We start from the raw sequence: 17,568 nt of genomic DNA, 5'->3' as shown, positions 1-17,568 counted from the left end.
GTTTCCCACCACCATTGCACAGATGTCATTAAGAATGTAAGGATTTGTCCTGTGATGCCCTTGCAGCTGGAGGCAAATGCTGACGTCTGTATCCGCTCTGTTTGTGTCTTTGCAGGGTTCTCCTGGGGTTCCAGGCAGAAATGGTCCCCCTGGCCCTCCAGGACAGCCGGGGAGTCCTGGAGCCCCCGGACCCCCCGGGATCTGCCAGTCATGTCCCAGTATAAGCGGAGGTGTAAGTTATCATTACATTCTGCTTCTAACTTGTTGTTCCTACACACACAAAGCGGTACTGTGGGCAACTGTCCCTTGCACCTTCACACAGCCCTTGCTTTCAGTGGCATCTGTCTCTCATTTGTGCCTTTGAAAAACACAGCTGTGTGGTAGGTCGTTTTTTTTGTTGCTGTTTTGGGGGTTCGTCCACAAAATTCGGCTGAAGTGCAGTTAACTCTCTGCCTTTTAAAACTTTTGGAGCCAGATCTGATGAAGGACTTAACTCAGAAATAATCTGACTAGATAGAAAATGTATAGGAGGAGGTACCTCCCCTCAAGCTTACTGAATAAAGAACTCTCTCACTTTCCTATGCTTTATCCAATGTATGTTTAATAAGAAAAGATTCCCAGGAGACTAGACCAAAACACGGGTCCACTGCTTGCAGGAAGTTCTGTGTAAGTGCTCTTTGTCATGTTCCCTCTTCATTTCTGACCCACTGAATCTTGAATTCTCTTCTGAAGAGTTGGGCAGACTCTGAGAGAGCTATTTTTTTACTAAAGTTTCTGTGCAGTTGAATTTGTTAAGGGTTCTGAGCCACAGCTAGCACTTCATTAAGAGCCAGCATTGTCTCCCATGGAACCGAGTAAGCCCGGCTTTACAAGGTGGGATTGCTTTAGCACAAAACTGTTAAAAATTTAATGTTAAAACAATTGCCACTTTTGAACACAGGCCAGTGTTTATAGCTTCTATGTATGATTCCTGCTCCCAGGTAAGCCAAAAACTGAGGAAAGATGTGTTGGTTTTATTTAATTCTGAAAGGATTGCATCTGAAGCACAGAGCTTCTGGGAGGGGTGTCCATGGATCAGTTCACCAGTTTCAGTAGACATCACAATAACTTACCGAGAGCTACTGGCTTTGGGTTGGCAGATGCAGACACAGGGGAGGATGACAGGCTGAATTAGTCACCCACTCGAATGCTGTATCAAAGACGTGCTGCTGAACGTTGAGGAGAGGGTTATGATCAGTAGCACAGGAGTCATCTGGTGCCTGGGCAGCAAAGGAGATGAGTCCACAGTGGTCTGGGTTACCAGCAGAAGACCTCATGTGTTCAACCTTTCCTGCTCAGCCACCTGTGTGCCACTTACAGATGAGATGCATTAATGCCATATTATTCAACTAAGCTGGCTAATATGTGCATAATAAAATCAACATGTGCCAATTAAGAAGGAATTCCTTGCAGAACTGACTGTAGAATTTATAGTGTTTTTTTTTTTTTAAACATCATTTTATGTAAATGGGTGTGTCAAAGATGTTATCTGCTCTCAGAAAGTCACACAGGCCATATTTTCACTCCATGCCTTGGACTGAGCTTCCACTTGTTTCAAGACAAATTGTCAAAGGCATTGAGGCTTGGCTGTTTGGGATCAAAAGTGATGATTGTATTTGAATTCTTCAGAGTGATATAGTGAAAGAGAAGGAGGAAAAGATGGAAAATGCCATTAGGAAAAAAGTCTAAAACTCAGTTTTCTGAGATGTGCAATTTCTCGCATGGGAAAAAAATATTAAAAAAAAAATTAAAAAATCATTTGTAATTCAGGGAAGGACAGACTTATACGTAGGTAAGTTTTGGCATTTTTTTTGCTACAAAATACACTGAATGAGACTTTCATTACTCAGAGGTAAAAGAAATTGGGAAAATAATAATAAACTATTGCATTCTTTAGTGCAAAAGAAAATATTTCATCAACTTCCCTGAATGACAATGAAGTCCAACAGAAAATAGACTGAAATAAAATGGAAAAAAAGAAGCTTAGGAGGAGTCAAACAAGAATAAGAGAAGAGAGAATGGTAATTTTTGCCTCAGCTGAGGCCCAGCTGTCAAAATGAAAACCAGATGAGCACAATATAGGGAGCTGACAGTACCATGACCACAAAAGAAAGATATTGGCTGGGCTTCTTTTATGGATGCTTATAATATATGGCAGCTATATGTCAAACAAGTACTACTCAATAGATACAAATGAGTTATTTCCATACATTTGCAATACCAGTGTAAGGAAAGTCTTATTTGATTTGTAGCAATCACCTTTTTTCTTCTTTTTCTTTTTTTTTTTTTTCCTGTTTTTCTCTATTTCTTTTACAGAGTTTTTCTCCACAGTATGACTCCTATGATGTGAAGGCTGGTTCAGCTGGTATCGGTTACCCACAGCCCATTGTAAGATGATATAGCCTTTTTTCTGTTCTTTTTTTTTTTTTTTCCTTAAGAAATTTTCTACTCATAGATTATACCTTGGATGTGTATGTATCCTGATTTGAATTTAACAACATACGTTTTAATTTAATTGTTGCCTGAAAGTGGAATGCCATGTAAGGCAGCACTTTGCTTGGCAGTATCATACTAGAAAGTAACAATAGATTATCTGGGGGGGTTGCCTTTTCTCATTCTTTTTTTTCCTTTTCTTACCTCCTTTTTCCTAATCTCTTGCTGGTTCACTTTCATATGCTACCTAAACATTTCTCGCTTTCTCCCTTGCATACCCTTCTCATGTACCTGCTTTGGTATTCTTCTACTAATTGCTTCCCTCCTCTCCACCACATTTTTATCTCTTGCACTGTCCCTAATCTCCCTTTACCCATTCAGCAACATTCTGTCTTTACTTAGTATGGTACTGCAGACTTGTTTACTTTCCCACACCTCAAATTTGCCTGATAACGAGTAAAACTTTCTTATAATCTCTTTTTCATCCCAGAAGCAGTCAAGAGGTTTTCACCTTTTCTTTTTACGATTACCACTTTTTTTACCCACAGCTGTTCAGACTGTGCACTAAGGATGCTGTGTTTGCCCACTAGGCCTGGCCCAAGCTTTTCACAGTTTTTTTTAGTGAGATAATGCATGGATTGCCTGAAAGAGTTATGCATGAGCTATATAAAAAAAAAAAAACATATAAAATAAACTCCAATGTTACACCTCATGATTTTCCTTTTAGGCCCTAGGATTTAGAGATGTTCACCACTGATGACATGCAGTGTTCTTGATTCAGGCACTCTGCTATACAGAGGATTTGGTGAATTACTATTATTTGAAATTGGCTGCTGCTTCATGAAGCATAATGATTATTTTCAGTCCAGTGCTGCATAACAAGGTTTGAATATCACATGTTTTAACATATTAAGGCAGCTCCAAGCAAACATGTTATTTCTCAGGGATCCATCAGATCATTTTGTGAAACAAGTTCTACTAATCATGACAGCTGTTTTTCCTGAAATATAGTTCATTATTTTCTCACCTTTATTTTCATCCATTTATTTCTACCTTGTTCATTTGTTAATGTGATCATCCATCTGATTTTGAATTTGTTTATTCATTTACTTGTTTGCAGCTCCTCACAGTTTTTGCCCACAGCTTATCATATCGTCTACATTTTGCTACTTGGTGTCTTAATATGGGATGTGCTGAACCAGGCAGATGACTGAAACACCTTTCAGCTAACAAGCATCATTACTCCCCTCTATTTTGGCATTTTTTCTGAGGTGCTTAGTGGTTCCTTGTGCTCTGATTTCTGGATTTGGGTTAAAAAATAATAATTTAAACATGTGCCCTAGACTGTCTTCAGCCAGAATTGTCTGTATACTCCCAGGTCATACGCTCTTTTATATTGCATCATGCAATGCATGACTGCAAAGCCAGTTATAGATGTGACTAAACTTGCTAGAACTAAATAATATTTATCACTAACTATCACTAATTTATTTGTTAATTTGAAATAATTGAAATAATTTGGAAGAGTAATAAAATAAAAAATCCTAGCTATAGCACCAACATTTGTCTCTGGGTGGTGGCCATGCCTGGTATTTCCTCAGTCACACATCTCTCCAGTCCTGTCTTCCCAGCTGCTTTCCATTGCTTGTAGACCAATGTTGTACTCTATGTCACAGATTATCTTCACTTGCTCATATAACCTCAACATATTGCCTTTGTCTCTTTCCACCACTGCACATACTCTGAGTAAAATCTGCTCATTTGTTCACAGTCTGAAGATGCTGGCAGCAAGCAAATCTCATACCTAACTATCGGTTTATCTCCTCGGTGTGCACCTTGAAAAAAATAACATCTTGTTGGTTTATAGTCATACATCTTCTCAGTTGATTGAATTGATGAGTTGATGGCTCCAGTTCATGTTGAATCCAGAGTTATTTTCTACCAAAGAGTTCTAACACTTAGCATCAAGGGATAGCTTGTTGTAGTCACACATTGAAGGCAACCCGATTTCCCCAGACACTGACTGCTCTGCCACTTGCTGTACTTCTTGTCCTAGAAAATAGCAAATATTTCAGTGATTCTCTTTTGCAGACAAAAGACAATCTGTGAACTAATATTGACATAGTATATTGGTAGTATAGTAGTATACTAGTACAGTATAGTAATGGTATTTATCTTGTATAGTAAGTTAGGTCCACGTAACGTGTAATACATGACCTATTCTGACACAATATGACAATAACCTATGAAATACATTATGTGCAATATTCAGGTATGTAATAGAATGTCAGTACTGCAGTACATGGTGTTTTTCATGTAATTCATATGCTTCAATTGTTTTGCCTTTATCAAACCCATGAAGTGTTTAATTTAACAAAAGATTTTTTTAAGGAACAACATACACCTGCAGTAAACCACTGTGCTAATTTTCAAATATTTTATGGTTCGCCATATCAAATGTTTTTGTAGTTGTTGCTACACGAAGCAGAAGCATCAGCACTCTTCCCAAATAGACAATGTCCTTAGTAATATCTTAATCCCTTTTTTTATCAGTTAAAATAAGGAACAGTATTACTGATTTGAGTAGAACTATATATATATGGACCTATGAGTCCTTTGGTTAGTCCAGATATTATTTATTTATTATTGCTTAGTACTGTTAAAGTTCAGAAGAGATTTCACTGGTGAAAATGCTTGCCTTACTGACAATAACAAAAATATGGCCTTAAGTCCTGTAAGTCCTGTAAGTCCATACCTGTAAGTCCTAAGAAGTCTACGGTCATAAACAGTTTATCATATAAAGTTCTTCTATAGTTTGTGTATGTAAAATAGCTCCTGAATGCAGGTGAGAAATTTTAAAATTGGTTTTAAAAAGCAAAATCTGGCATCAATAGAGTAGCAAGTAAGTTTGTTAGTACACTTTGGCTCCACCCCTGAAGATGTAATGAAGCTCAGTCACATGGCAGAGAAGCTGAAGCTCATTTACTTGTTTTAACAAAAAAGAATTCCAGTTATCTGTTCTTCCAGTTTAGGTAGCTAAAAAGATGAGCTGTGAGCATCTTTCTGGGGGTCTAGAGAAAAGGGGAATAGTGAATCGAAAGAAAAAAATTACAGCTTTGAAAATATCTTGTGGACTATATTAGCTAAGGCTGCAAAGAGAAACCCAGTGATCCCTTTTCTGAAGGGACTGTAGGTACCAGGCAATGTATTTAGCAATGTATATATACTGCTGCTGCTTTTTTACTGCACGAAGTGCACGTCACTGTGGATTTTTCTCTGTACTAACATGTAAAAATTTCTTTCACAGTTATTGGTGACTATTACAACTGCATTAAGCTTCACAGCTATATTACATTAATATGATGACTGTTCTTTACTCTGCACTACAGAGTGGCTTTCCAGGACCCCCTGGCCCCAGTGGCCCTCCTGGCCCACCTGGTCATGCAGGTCCCCCTGTAAGTAAAATTAATCTTTTCATAATCATCTCATATTCTTTTATATGAACTTCTCCTTTTCTCTGTCATAAATATTAGGCACATTTTCAACTGATAAATCTAGATACTATGCTGAAGAATTTTATGGATAAATGTGATCTTCTGTTAATTGGGTTGGACCATCTCTGCACCACCAGGACCCAATGGCTGAGTGCCATATACTGTGCTTGCTTAAGGCCATGTGTTCCCTGAGCTTTCTGCAGTTCTGTGGGGTGTCAGCTAAGGTTGTCTTAAGAGATACCACTGCCTCTCATCCTCTGTCAGCAGTCCCGAAGATTTATTCATACAGAATTTTAAGTGGAGATAAAGGAAAGTGGGAAGCCTAATACACATTAGTGTATTAGTGAATATACAGGGTCTAGAGTTTTTTTATGTACATCTCCTTTTAGAGGAGCAGATTTAATTCTGTTTTCATTGAGACATATTCTGCTTGGTTTTGCTAATATGACCTTTTGTTTTTTGGTGGCGGTTCTGACTACCATTTTCCTTATGATTATGCAATTATTATAAACCAGAGTAGCACCATGGAATGATGCTTGTTCAAATCTTACTTGTTCTTTTGCTGCATTATAGGGCTCTGCTGGATACCAAGGTTCCCCTGGAGAACCAGGACAACCTGGCCCTCCTGTACGTATACATTGCCTGTCACTATATATGTTAAAGGCATGACCTTACAAGCATGAATCTGTGTCATCACTGCAGTGAATTGAAATCGTACAGTTCATTCTGTCTGTTTACTATCATGTATGTCAAATATACAAGTATTTTATGACACCAAATGCATTTTTAATTTGAAGAGTCTTAGTATTTTTATCATAGTTAATAGTAATTATTTTTCTACAGGGACCTCCAGGCCCTGTTGGAATGATAGGCCCAGTTGGTCCACCAGGAAAAGACGTAAGTTCACTATTATTCATCCAGTGATTAATAGATGGGAAAGAAGAAAGAAAGTGAATTAAATGGTAAGACAGCAGAGCACATTGATACCATTGCATTTAAGAATTTTTAACATCGCCCTGTTTCTCGATCTCACAACATGACTGTACGAAACTAGATTTGGCTTACCTTAGCTATAAATGTCTGTTCCAAAAAAGTTTCAATTTCTGCAGGCGATTTGATAGACACAATTAAAAACAAACAAACAAAAAACCCTCAAGAACAACAACAAAAAATAAGCATAAAATATGCTATTTTGATCTGGTGCAAAATAAATTAGCAGTTTTAAAGAAAAGCAGACAATAGTGCTAGCTGTCTGCTCCCTTAAAATCTTGCTCTAAGAGTTAAGTGTCTTTTGTGTCACAGCTGGGAATCCTGAATAGGTATAGTACAAGGTGAGACAAGCAGCTAAAGTTTTTGTCCATTTTGAGTGTTTCACCATGAAAAATAATTTTTCTGTGATGACCTCTTCCTAAAAGTTGGCTTGAAATGTTAAACGAAATCTTGTGCAAAATTCTGGCAACTGTTTTTCGGAAGGTGGTCATATAATGAACCATCACCCTGCTATAATTTTTCCTGCTGTCTCTGGTGGAAGCTTTACCTGCTTATTCTGACTCACCTTGATCTACTAGGACTGGTTCTTTGTCAGTAACCGAAGCAGTGGCAAAGCAGTGAAAAAAAAAAAAAAATTATTTGTTTCAATAGGGAGAACCAGGAAGACCAGGCAGAAATGGAGACCGTGGAATCCCTGGATTACCGGTATGGAAAAGTCCCCAGTAACAATGGTCTTCTAATCAAAGGTTATGTTTTCCCATTTTGAGTTAGTCAAACGAATGTAACACACAATGAACATTGGCTTGTGCTCTTCATACAGTGAGTATGGGATTTATTCATCTTTCTATATTTGTGTGTTTAGGGTCACAAGGGACACCCTGGAATGCCTGGGATGCCTGGTATGAAAGGTCAACGAGTAAGTATTGAGCGTATTGAGTATAGCTGAGTCTGTTACTCTACTCAAATTATGGTGTTGCCCTGTTGTGCTCTTTCAGTTCCCAGCTAAAGAGACTGAATAATCAAATTAAAGGCCAATTTCTGGAAGATGTAATCTGACCTTCTGTAACAAAGACTGTTAAATTTAATCTAGTTTCCGCAATTGTAGAGCTCCATCCCAAATGCTGGGCTGAAGCGTGCTTTTCAGAAAAGCATCCGCTCTTAACTAATAGCCACGGAGAGATGGAGGATACAGAATTTTCTTTCAAAAGGTGTTCCAATAGCTCATAGCACTCATTATTAAAAATATGCCCCTTTATATGAGTTTTTTATGAGTTAATATTCTGCCAAGAGGAATCAATTTTTCCAGAACCCAAGATGAATACTTTTCACAGAAATGGTTTTCCTTTCTCACAGGGTTTTGATGGAAAAGATGGTGCCAGAGGTGACAGTGGAGCTCCTGGTCCAAAGGTAAAAATCTGTAGTGTCATATTTGTAATAGGTGGAGTAATACCCTCCATCATTTGCTATATAGCTATGCTTTGCATATTATGCAATTATAAAAATCCATTAAACATTAAGGAAACCCATTGAATATCTCCATGAAAAGAATGCGAATCATGCCAAAGTCGTTAGACTTTCTGAACCCCATCATGTCCTAATTTTCCAACTGTAATAAAGATGAGAATCCAAAATGAAAGGACATGACTGGGTCATCTGACTTTATTGCCTAATGTTAAAGGACCAAGTCTTCCTGATGTTTTGTTTTCTGTTTAAGTGTTTTGTTCTGGCACTTGTTTAGACTTCTCAGACCTCACAGACTTCGGTTCATGCTGAGGACGCTCAGCACCACTCAGAAAGGGGCAATGGATTGGGCTGTCTCGTTTCATGTCTCTCCCCCTTGAATAAACAAAAAATGTTTGCACCAAAGTTCATTCTATCATTGGTGTTTTCCTTCCATAACAGGGTGAAACTGGTCTTCCTGGAGCAAACGGAGCACCAGGCCAACCGGTAAATATGTGTATCCTGTAGTATTTGAATGGAAGTGCCAATGGCACTTTGCAGTTAACTGAGTTACTCATCTTTCTTTTAACTTTAATTACTCCACTGTATGCACTGAACAATAGAGAGAGATGCAAATAAGAGCAATGGCTCTTTGCTCAGCCATATTATTTCGGGAACTATTTAACAGACTTGTTTTCTTATGTTTTCTAGGGACCAAGAGGTCCAGCTGGTGAAAGAGGAAGACCTGGGAATCCTGGTGGCCCTGTAAGTAATTGCAGCTCCTGTTCCTAACCAGAAACAGCACATATTTTGTTTGAATATGTTGAGAATTCCTTGCTACCTAGATTTACCTTTAAACAGTTTTAATGCAAAGGATTAGAAAACTATACAGCACCTGTAAAATCATACATGAAAATTTTGAGTACCCAATTAAAGATGTAACGCTTCTAACTCACATGTTCACCATCATATTTTCTATTTCCTTTTTTAAATGGATAGATCACACATAGTTCAATATTTCAGCATAAGCTCAGGTTCAACCAACAGGAATAAGGAGGAGCAGTGGAAGCAAAGGGCAGCAGTGGAAGGCAGAGAGAGGGAAAACTGCAATCTCAGAAGGAACTTGCAAGAAAATTATAAACTTACTCTTTGACTGAGATTAGGGGGTACGTTCTTTGCTCTGAAGGAAATCGTAGCTCATAGTACACAACACAATCAGTGACACACCACTGAAGTGTAATAACCAGCAACTTGTCCATACAAACACTGTATAACCTGAGGAGCAGACCTGATATAGTATGTCTACAAGACAGGCAACAGGATTTAAACCATAGCACTGTTTGTTAGGGTTTTGGAGTGAAATTTTAGTCTTTCATGTGAATTAGAGCTGTTACTTTGAAATATACATCTACTGCAATCCTATTTAACTGTCCACACAGATGATGCTTTGTAACTGTTATTTCCTTAAGAAATGTAATAAGAATACATTTTTACATCTTGCTGTCTAATCATTACAGTGCAAGTCACGTAAAATGTTGGATATTCCTTCACAAAACATTGAATTATTATTTTAGAATTTCACAGTTGAGGAATACTTGGGTCTTGGTCAACTAAGTAGGAATGTACGGACACAAAAAGATGGTCTGTGAGTCATGCACATTAAAGCATGTGGGTTCTGTGTGCAGGGTGGTGCTCCATACCCAACACCTCTCTTCTTCTTTCTGTAGGGTGCCAGTGGCAAAGACGGATCTCCAGGAGCAGCAGGCCCACCTGTAAGACTTACAGATGTTTGACTTTCAGTATTTGTGTTTCTCAAGTCTAGTTACTTGTAGCCCACGTTCTGCAGTGCTGGCAAACTCAAGAAGGAGCATTTTATTTAATTATGTTTCATAGCCATGCTAGTTGAAATATTTGAAACATACAGTGCAATAAGAAAGCTTTAACACTGTAAATCAGGAAATGCCTAAATCCAAACCCAGATTATTCTCAGATAGCATACTGATGGATACAATTGCTGTTCTCTATGCAGATCAACTTTTGAATGGTGTTATCAAATACATTATTTAGTTGCCTGAGCTGGGCAAAAATTTTTATTTTCCATCTGCCTAGAAATGTGACCATGTCAGCTTCAATGTGTAACAGCTATATTGGCTTTTTTTTTGTCCTACACCTTTTTTATAATTACAACAAATTTCAAACAGTTTTTATAACTTAACCTCTTTAATGATAGCTTTCACGTTTTTTGAATTTACAATACAGAAATTTAACTGAACTTGTAAAAGTAAGGGTAATTAAGATGTAGGTGCAATATTTTAGGACTAGCCAAATTTAATCTTTTACATCATGATTTATATTTGCTATTTTGCCAGGTGTTTCCTTAGAGAAAAATCTCATAATCAGGCACTTTTTAAAAACTTAAGATTAATTCCATATGGCTTTTACCTTTTGCATTAATAGTATTTCTTTCACTTTTAAGGGTCCCCCGGGTCCTCCTGGAACTGCAGGATTCCCAGGCTCTCCAGGTTTTAAGGTATTCATCTACAGACGCATATTAATACAAGATGCGGTCCTTTCTCTAGTTAGCCACCTTATGTAACTATACATCTTTATTTTATTAATCCTCCATTTTCTGGCTGCTATTACACTGTTTGCAAGAACTGATTTGCTTTCATATGCAGCACAATACAAACTCTATCCTCACCACTTTCATTAATATCTCCCCCCAAAACACCATGAAGTGGTAGATCAAGCTGATTTGGCTCTTGCACTCAGCGGTAGTGGTGGTGGTGATAACCTTCTTCCCATATCACACAAAGATGCCACAGTAGAGGAACAAGCTGTGAAGCTCATACTGATTGCCCTGGAGACAAGGCTAAAATCGATTAATTTTCTCCCTTTACTGTTTTTCTGTAGGGTGAAGCTGGTCCTCCTGGTCCTGCTGGGTCTAGTGGCAGTCCTGGAGAGAGAGGAGAACCTGGCCCTCAGGGTCATGCTGGGCCACCTGGGCCTCAGGTACACACACATATACCACATTAGAACTGGGAAGTGTTGTGCCACCTGCCCTTCACAAAGCCTTGCACGTCATTTGGTTTAGTCCTAGGTTAGCAGCAACGGTAATTTATACATTTATATTTTTCAGGGCCCTCCTGGAAGAGCTGGAAGCCCTGGCAACAAGGGTGAAATGGTAGGTACCTTTCCTGTCACTGTCTTCTGCTGCACCGTGTTGGTGAGGGTACTGTTTGGACTGGGCAGTCCAACAATGCTGTGCTGTCCTCATCCCCACCTGGTGTCACTCTCTACAGGGACCTGCTGGTATTCCCGGAGCTCCTGGTCTGCCAGGAGGCCGCGGTCTTCCTGGTCCTCCAGGTACAAGTGGAAACCCTGGAGCAAGAGGCTCTCCAGTGAGTTACTAATATTCATTACACTGTTTGTACAAAAGTATGGTGGAAGCAGTTCTGATATAATTTTTTAAAAAACTGAATTTGTCCTATTAACTGGAGATGGTCTAATAAATTATTTTCTAATAACAATAGGAACTTATTTCTTATAAATAGGTATTTCTTTCATACACTTCTATATTCCTATAAGTAAAAATTATACAGAAATATAATATTTGCTTTCCTAAATTATCAATTCTGAAACACACAACAAAAAAAGGCTTGTCTAAAATGGCTACGTTAGACGAAATCCGTTGATTCAAAAATCCTAATTTCACCTGTTTAAATTCCCATGGGCTGAGTCAAGAGTCCACTACTCTTACACTGCCATTCACCCCAGCAGGCTCTTTCCTGACAGCCTTACACCACATGTAGCTCTTTGTCAGAGAAAATACTCAGGGACTTCAAGTAAAAGTCTTAATGATGTCTGAAATAGCTCAGAAACAGACATAAAATTTTACTCAGTGGTGTTTAAGATTCTATCACTTCTTGCCCTAAATGGATTTTTAAGGAGGCACATGCATTCCACATCCCAGCTCAACTAATGCTAATTCCTTTGCAGAATGTCAAATAATAAAAATTAGTCAATAATTGGAAAGATACCGCGTCTAGTTCTTGGTGGTTTAGTACATCTAGTAGCTCTAGTATAATACCCTGTTGCAATCCATAATTTTAACGGGATTTTCTCCTGTTTAGGGAGAACCTGGTAAGGACGGTGCAAAAGGAGAACCAGGCCCAAAAGGCGAGCGTGTAAGTGATTTTTAAATGCGTTTGGAAACTTCTTCCAAGAAAGTCAGAACCCTGAATCATTCCCCATGCAACACTTGGTGTTCTGGGGTTTTTTTTAGAGACTTCTAACTTCATAGCTGGGCTTTTTTGTTGTTGTTGCCAGGGTGAAAATGGCACCCCAGGTACTCCTGGACCTCCTGGTGAGGAAGGCAAAAGAGGTGCAAACGGCGAACCCGGTACCCCTGGTACACCTGGTACACCTGGAGAGAGGGTAAGCTGCTGGGGGTGGCCACGCAGATGGGGCACGTTCCGAGTTCACACAGACACAGCAAAAGCTGGTGTTCAAAATGCTTCAAGGAGAAATTTGGCTACATACCAGTTCTCACCAATTCCAGAAGTGAAACTGGGTTATGAAACTGGGGAAGAGGCTTATCTAGTTCCTTATCTGAATTGTAGCACTTGGCTCTATCTCCATCTGAAATAAATTAATTTCTTTTTTTGATATTGAAGAAACAGTGATTTTATGTGCCAGGAAGTGGTATTGAAAGATTTGTGCTGAAAAGCAACAGTAAACTGTGAGAACTACACAGGAAAAAAAAATAAATACAAATTTCAAAATTACTTCTCAGTTAACAAAAATGAACAATCACAACATTTCAGCTCTGGAAAGTGAAATTAATGCAAATTCTTCTACATTCAGGATATGTCTTTATGTCAACATCTTCATTGCCAAGAGATCTTAAATGTCAATAATGTCAATAAAAAATGATATTGTCAGGATGTCTTCTATGTTATGATATCTTTATTGCCAACAGGTTTTTTGGCTAGTAGATTCCATAATTTTCCAAAGAACCTTCTCACAGAGAAACTCCTGAGTTATTTATTCAACAAAATAAATAGCAATACCCTTAAAAATTTAAATTCCTGTTCCCATCTGAAGCAAAGGAAATTGTGCTGATCTGTTTGTAACACCTACTGGTGATAATTGATTTGAGTGTTTGCTGAAGCGATGAGGAAACCCAAGATGCAAAGTGAACTTATTCAGCATATTACATATATAAATGGGGCTGCAAATTTATTTTTATAATTCAAATTTCTTGTAAGCAATGAAGATAGTAGTAAATATAAATATTATAACAATAGACCTCTTTTCAGTATTGAATTAGAAGAAAATAATTGTTCAAGACTGAATGGATTATTTTTGATACAAATTTGGAAAACTCATGAAACAAGTAACCAATGCTGGGCCAGTTAAAAATAATGGAGGATGGACTATGATTTCAGAAGAAGAGTTGTATCCAAAGAGAAAATAATTCTGTAGACTTTCTTGCCACAGTGAAATGTGATTTCCATCTATTTCTTTCACTGGTTTTCATAATAACATGTCTAATGGTAAATAGTATAGAAAAAAAACAGTTGCCATTACCTAAGTCCTATTGCCTATGATCCATATTTTGTTCTTTTATTCGGCAGGGCTCCCCCGGTTTCCGTGGCCTACCCGGTAGCAATGGACTTCCAGGTGAAAAGGTAGAAGTCTTCCTCTAGAAAAAAACCCCAAACTTCTGGAGGACCCGTGTGAATTTGAGTGGAAAATTTCAGATTCAGTCTGATGCCGATTTCCTTGCTGTGAGTTGCAACATCTCATTTGTAGGGTCCTGCTGGTGAACGTGGCAGCCCAGGTCCTCCTGGCCCCAGTGGACCTGCAGGAGAGCGTGGACAAGATGGAGGCCCAGGGCTTCCCGGAATGAGAGTAAGACGGGACATCTCCAAGAAATGGAGATAAACTCTATTACAGATGCCTCATCTGAGCTGAGACAATACAGGAGTCCAATTAGAAAAATGCAATCTTAATTCCTTTGAGTACATACATACATTCATGTCTCAAATAACCTGTTTCGTAGTATATACAGAATGTAACAACATTCTCTGAGCTATGCTAAAAATTAGCAACTGCTGACAACAAATGTATTGAAATTCAAAAGTCAGCCTGACTGCAGCTAAAGAAGATTTTACTGGAAATGGCAATGAATGATTTAAAATATAACAAAAATAATATTTAAAAATATAAAACAAGTTAACTAAATGCGTTTTAAATTTTGTTAAGTAGAGGTACCTAGTCAAAATTGTTTCATTCCTTGATTTTTACCATCTGAAATGAGTTTTCTTCCCAAATAATGAAAGAATACCATTTTTGTGCACATTGGTCAATGTACAATGCATTGATTATATCCAATGACTCTCAGAGAAAGAAACTCCTAACAAAGCAATTTGTTAGCTTTCTCCAATTTTTCTCCTTAATGAGATGGGGGGAAATGGGAGGAGTTTTAATCTTCATTAAAGTGGTTAAAATCAAGCAAGTAGTTTAAAATGTGTTGCTATATATTGATATTTGTGTATTGTAACTTAATACTGTGTTGTTATTTATGTATTGTAACTTAATACTGTACATTTAAAACTGAAGAATAACACCTTTTTCTCTTTCATTGTAGGGTTTGCCTGGAATTCCAGGAAGCCCTGGAAGCGATGGCAAACCTGGCCCTCCAGTACGTACATTGTGCAAATATTTTAGCCCAGTCCTCCTACTGACCTTACCCTCATCCCACAGTATCTACATGACAGGTTGTTATCGCAGTCAGATTGTCTCTTTTTTTGTTTTAATTACCAGCGCACTTTATATGCTGTCTCATTGTAATAACATTCTGTAAATCTTGTCATTTAATACTATTTAAAATACAGAGTATACAGAAGCTTAGTTGAAATACAAAACACATAATAAGTTTAGGTGACAATGTCTGTAGCCTGATCTCACCCTCACTCACTATTTAACAAGTCATGGATATTCCTTTATTTCCCCTAACAAATGCCATGTTGTCCTTTTTTTTTTATTTAATCCCAGGGTAGTCAGGGTGAATCTGGCCGCTCTGGTCCACCTGGCCCCCCGGGCCCCCGTGGTCAACCAGGTGTCATGGGGTTCCCTGGTCCAAAGGGCAATGAGGTGAGTGGGATTTCTCCATTTTTTTCAACTGTTCAGCTGCTCCATCATGGGACTATCGGGTGCTGTAGCTTTAAGTTATGCTGCTTTAAACTAAGCTTAAGGTGCATTGAGCAGAAGAGGAATTCTAAATGTGATCTCTCAGATTCTAAATGTGATCGTTCTCTTTTGTAAGGGTGCACCCGGTAAGAACGGAGAAAGAGGCCCTGGTGGACCACCTGGAACACCTGTAAGTTTCATTAACATTCTGTTTAATTACACATTACTTCACTAATGACATAATATGAATTAACAATAATTTTATAACTCCTAAAAATTATATCAACCCATAATAAATAGCATAATTTTGTCTTTCTGTAGGGTCCTGCTGGGAAGAACGGTGATGTTGGCCTCCCAGGTCCTCCTGGACCTACTGTAAGTGGGGTGATTGTGTAAAAGACTATTATGAGTTATTGCCAAGATGGTCTGGTATCGGCAGATAGAGACTGTGAACTTAGGGAAGGAAAACATTTTTAATGATATAAAGAATTCTCCTTTTTTGAAGACAAATAAAAGAGCTCTTCTTTGCAGTATTTTAATAAATTAATACTCAAAACTTTGTTAGGAGAAACCTGAGTCAGGTATAGCTAGTATAAGTTGAAATGAAAAGTCTATTTAGAGCTCTTGGGTATCTACCACCTTTTTAAACTGAAGCAATTATTGCTCCCTTTAACATTTATCAGAGCTGGCATTTCAGACTAGTACCAAGTATAAATGTGTCTGCTGAATTATATCTAATGGTTGGAACAAAAAGAGCAAATACCAGAACACCAAGATATATTAGCCTTTCAGATTGTGCAACATCGTCATCAGATCATGATAAAGATACCTAGATTAGAGGTGGTGTGGAGGTGTTTATATGTTGAAATGTTCTCAGACAAGCTCACTTTTTTTTTCCCCTCTTTGTTTGATTCCAGGGTGCTTCTGGGGAGAGAGGAGAACCAGGACCAGCAGGGCCACCTGGTCTCCAGGTGCTGTGTGCTTACTGTTTGTTAGTTTCTGATTGTTTTTAATAGACTTAACACACAACTAACACACAGAGAAATCAACCACTTGACAAAACGTCTTGCTTAGTATTTCATAATTGCAAACCAGATGGCTAGCTCAATAGATCATGTCACATAAACCCACTAGCTATCAAATTAGCACCTCCTACTTTGTAAAGGATTGCAATGAGTTGGCTACACATCTTTGTCTCAAAAATATCTGCTAGATAGGAAAAAGCATAGTTTATCTGTGTAACAGAGATAGTAATACTGTTCCTTCATATAGGGATTGCCTGGTGGACCAGGACCAGCTGGAGAGAATGGAAAGCCTGGAGAACCAGTAAGTAGTACTTCATTTTTTAAAAAAAAAACAATGACAAATATATTAGATTACATTTCCGAACTCAGCTATCGGCACTCTGCAGAGCAGAGAAGTCTGCTTTAAGGGCTAATAGGCAAGAGAAACAGAGTGCCATCCACAATGCAGATTCACTAAGTGCATGGACAACTTACTTAGATTTATTTTCTATCATAAACAGGGGCCAAAAGGTGATATTGGAGGACCCGGATTCCCAGGCCCTAAGGTAAATCAAACAACAACAGTTTTCTAATTAAAGTAAGGAATTAACAAACTATGAGCTTGCCAACCAAGAATAACACATTTCTTTGCCACAGGGTGAAAATGGTGTCCCAGGTGAACGTGGTGCACAGGGTCCTCCAGGGCCTCCTGGAACAAGGGGTGGGCCAGGTCCTGCTGGCTCAGAAGGTGCCAAGGTACTCACAGACTTGCTTATTTCCTGCTACTATGTGCATCATTTGGGTTCTTTTTTTTTAATCTTTCTCTAATTATTTTTCTGTTACTCTTCAGGGTCCTCCTGGACCTCCTGGACCGCCTGGAGGCACAGGGCTGCCTGGCTTACAGGGAATGCCGGGAGAAAGAGGAGCTTCTGGAAGTCCTGGACCAAAAGGCGATAAGGTGACACACCCAC

The 17,568-nt window shown here is 38.5% G+C and overlaps 1 protein-coding gene across 1 annotated transcript in view; it reads left to right on the top strand.

The window, feature by feature from the left end:
* Positions 1–17,568, top strand: part of COL3A1 (collagen type III alpha 1 chain) — a 51,112-nt gene that overhangs the window by 20,498 nt on the left and 13,046 nt on the right. Inside the window, exons 4-31 of the mRNA XM_082057196.1 lie at positions 116–232; positions 2,356–2,427; positions 5,862–5,927; positions 6,540–6,593; positions 6,810–6,863; positions 7,608–7,661; positions 7,819–7,872; positions 8,310–8,363; positions 8,859–8,903; positions 9,108–9,161; positions 10,124–10,168; positions 10,873–10,926; positions 11,310–11,408; positions 11,536–11,580; positions 11,699–11,797; positions 12,530–12,583; positions 12,726–12,833; positions 14,036–14,089; positions 14,214–14,312; positions 15,052–15,105; positions 15,459–15,557; positions 15,730–15,783; positions 15,915–15,968; positions 16,511–16,564; positions 16,866–16,919; positions 17,119–17,163; positions 17,255–17,353; positions 17,448–17,555. Coding sequence (XP_081913322.1) covers positions 116–232; positions 2,356–2,427; positions 5,862–5,927; positions 6,540–6,593; positions 6,810–6,863; positions 7,608–7,661; positions 7,819–7,872; positions 8,310–8,363; positions 8,859–8,903; positions 9,108–9,161; positions 10,124–10,168; positions 10,873–10,926; positions 11,310–11,408; positions 11,536–11,580; positions 11,699–11,797; positions 12,530–12,583; positions 12,726–12,833; positions 14,036–14,089; positions 14,214–14,312; positions 15,052–15,105; positions 15,459–15,557; positions 15,730–15,783; positions 15,915–15,968; positions 16,511–16,564; positions 16,866–16,919; positions 17,119–17,163; positions 17,255–17,353; positions 17,448–17,555 — 1,902 coding nt within the window. The remainder of the gene's footprint in view (positions 1–115; positions 233–2,355; positions 2,428–5,861; positions 5,928–6,539; positions 6,594–6,809; positions 6,864–7,607; positions 7,662–7,818; positions 7,873–8,309; positions 8,364–8,858; positions 8,904–9,107; positions 9,162–10,123; positions 10,169–10,872; positions 10,927–11,309; positions 11,409–11,535; positions 11,581–11,698; positions 11,798–12,529; positions 12,584–12,725; positions 12,834–14,035; positions 14,090–14,213; positions 14,313–15,051; positions 15,106–15,458; positions 15,558–15,729; positions 15,784–15,914; positions 15,969–16,510; positions 16,565–16,865; positions 16,920–17,118; positions 17,164–17,254; positions 17,354–17,447; positions 17,556–17,568) is intronic.

Source organism: Streptopelia decaocto (genome assembly GCF_964273445.1).
Source record: "Streptopelia decaocto genome assembly, chromosome: 6".
Taxonomy (NCBI): Eukaryota; Metazoa; Chordata; class Aves; order Columbiformes; family Columbidae; genus Streptopelia; species Streptopelia decaocto.
This window is presented reverse-complemented; position numbering and strand designations above follow the sequence as displayed.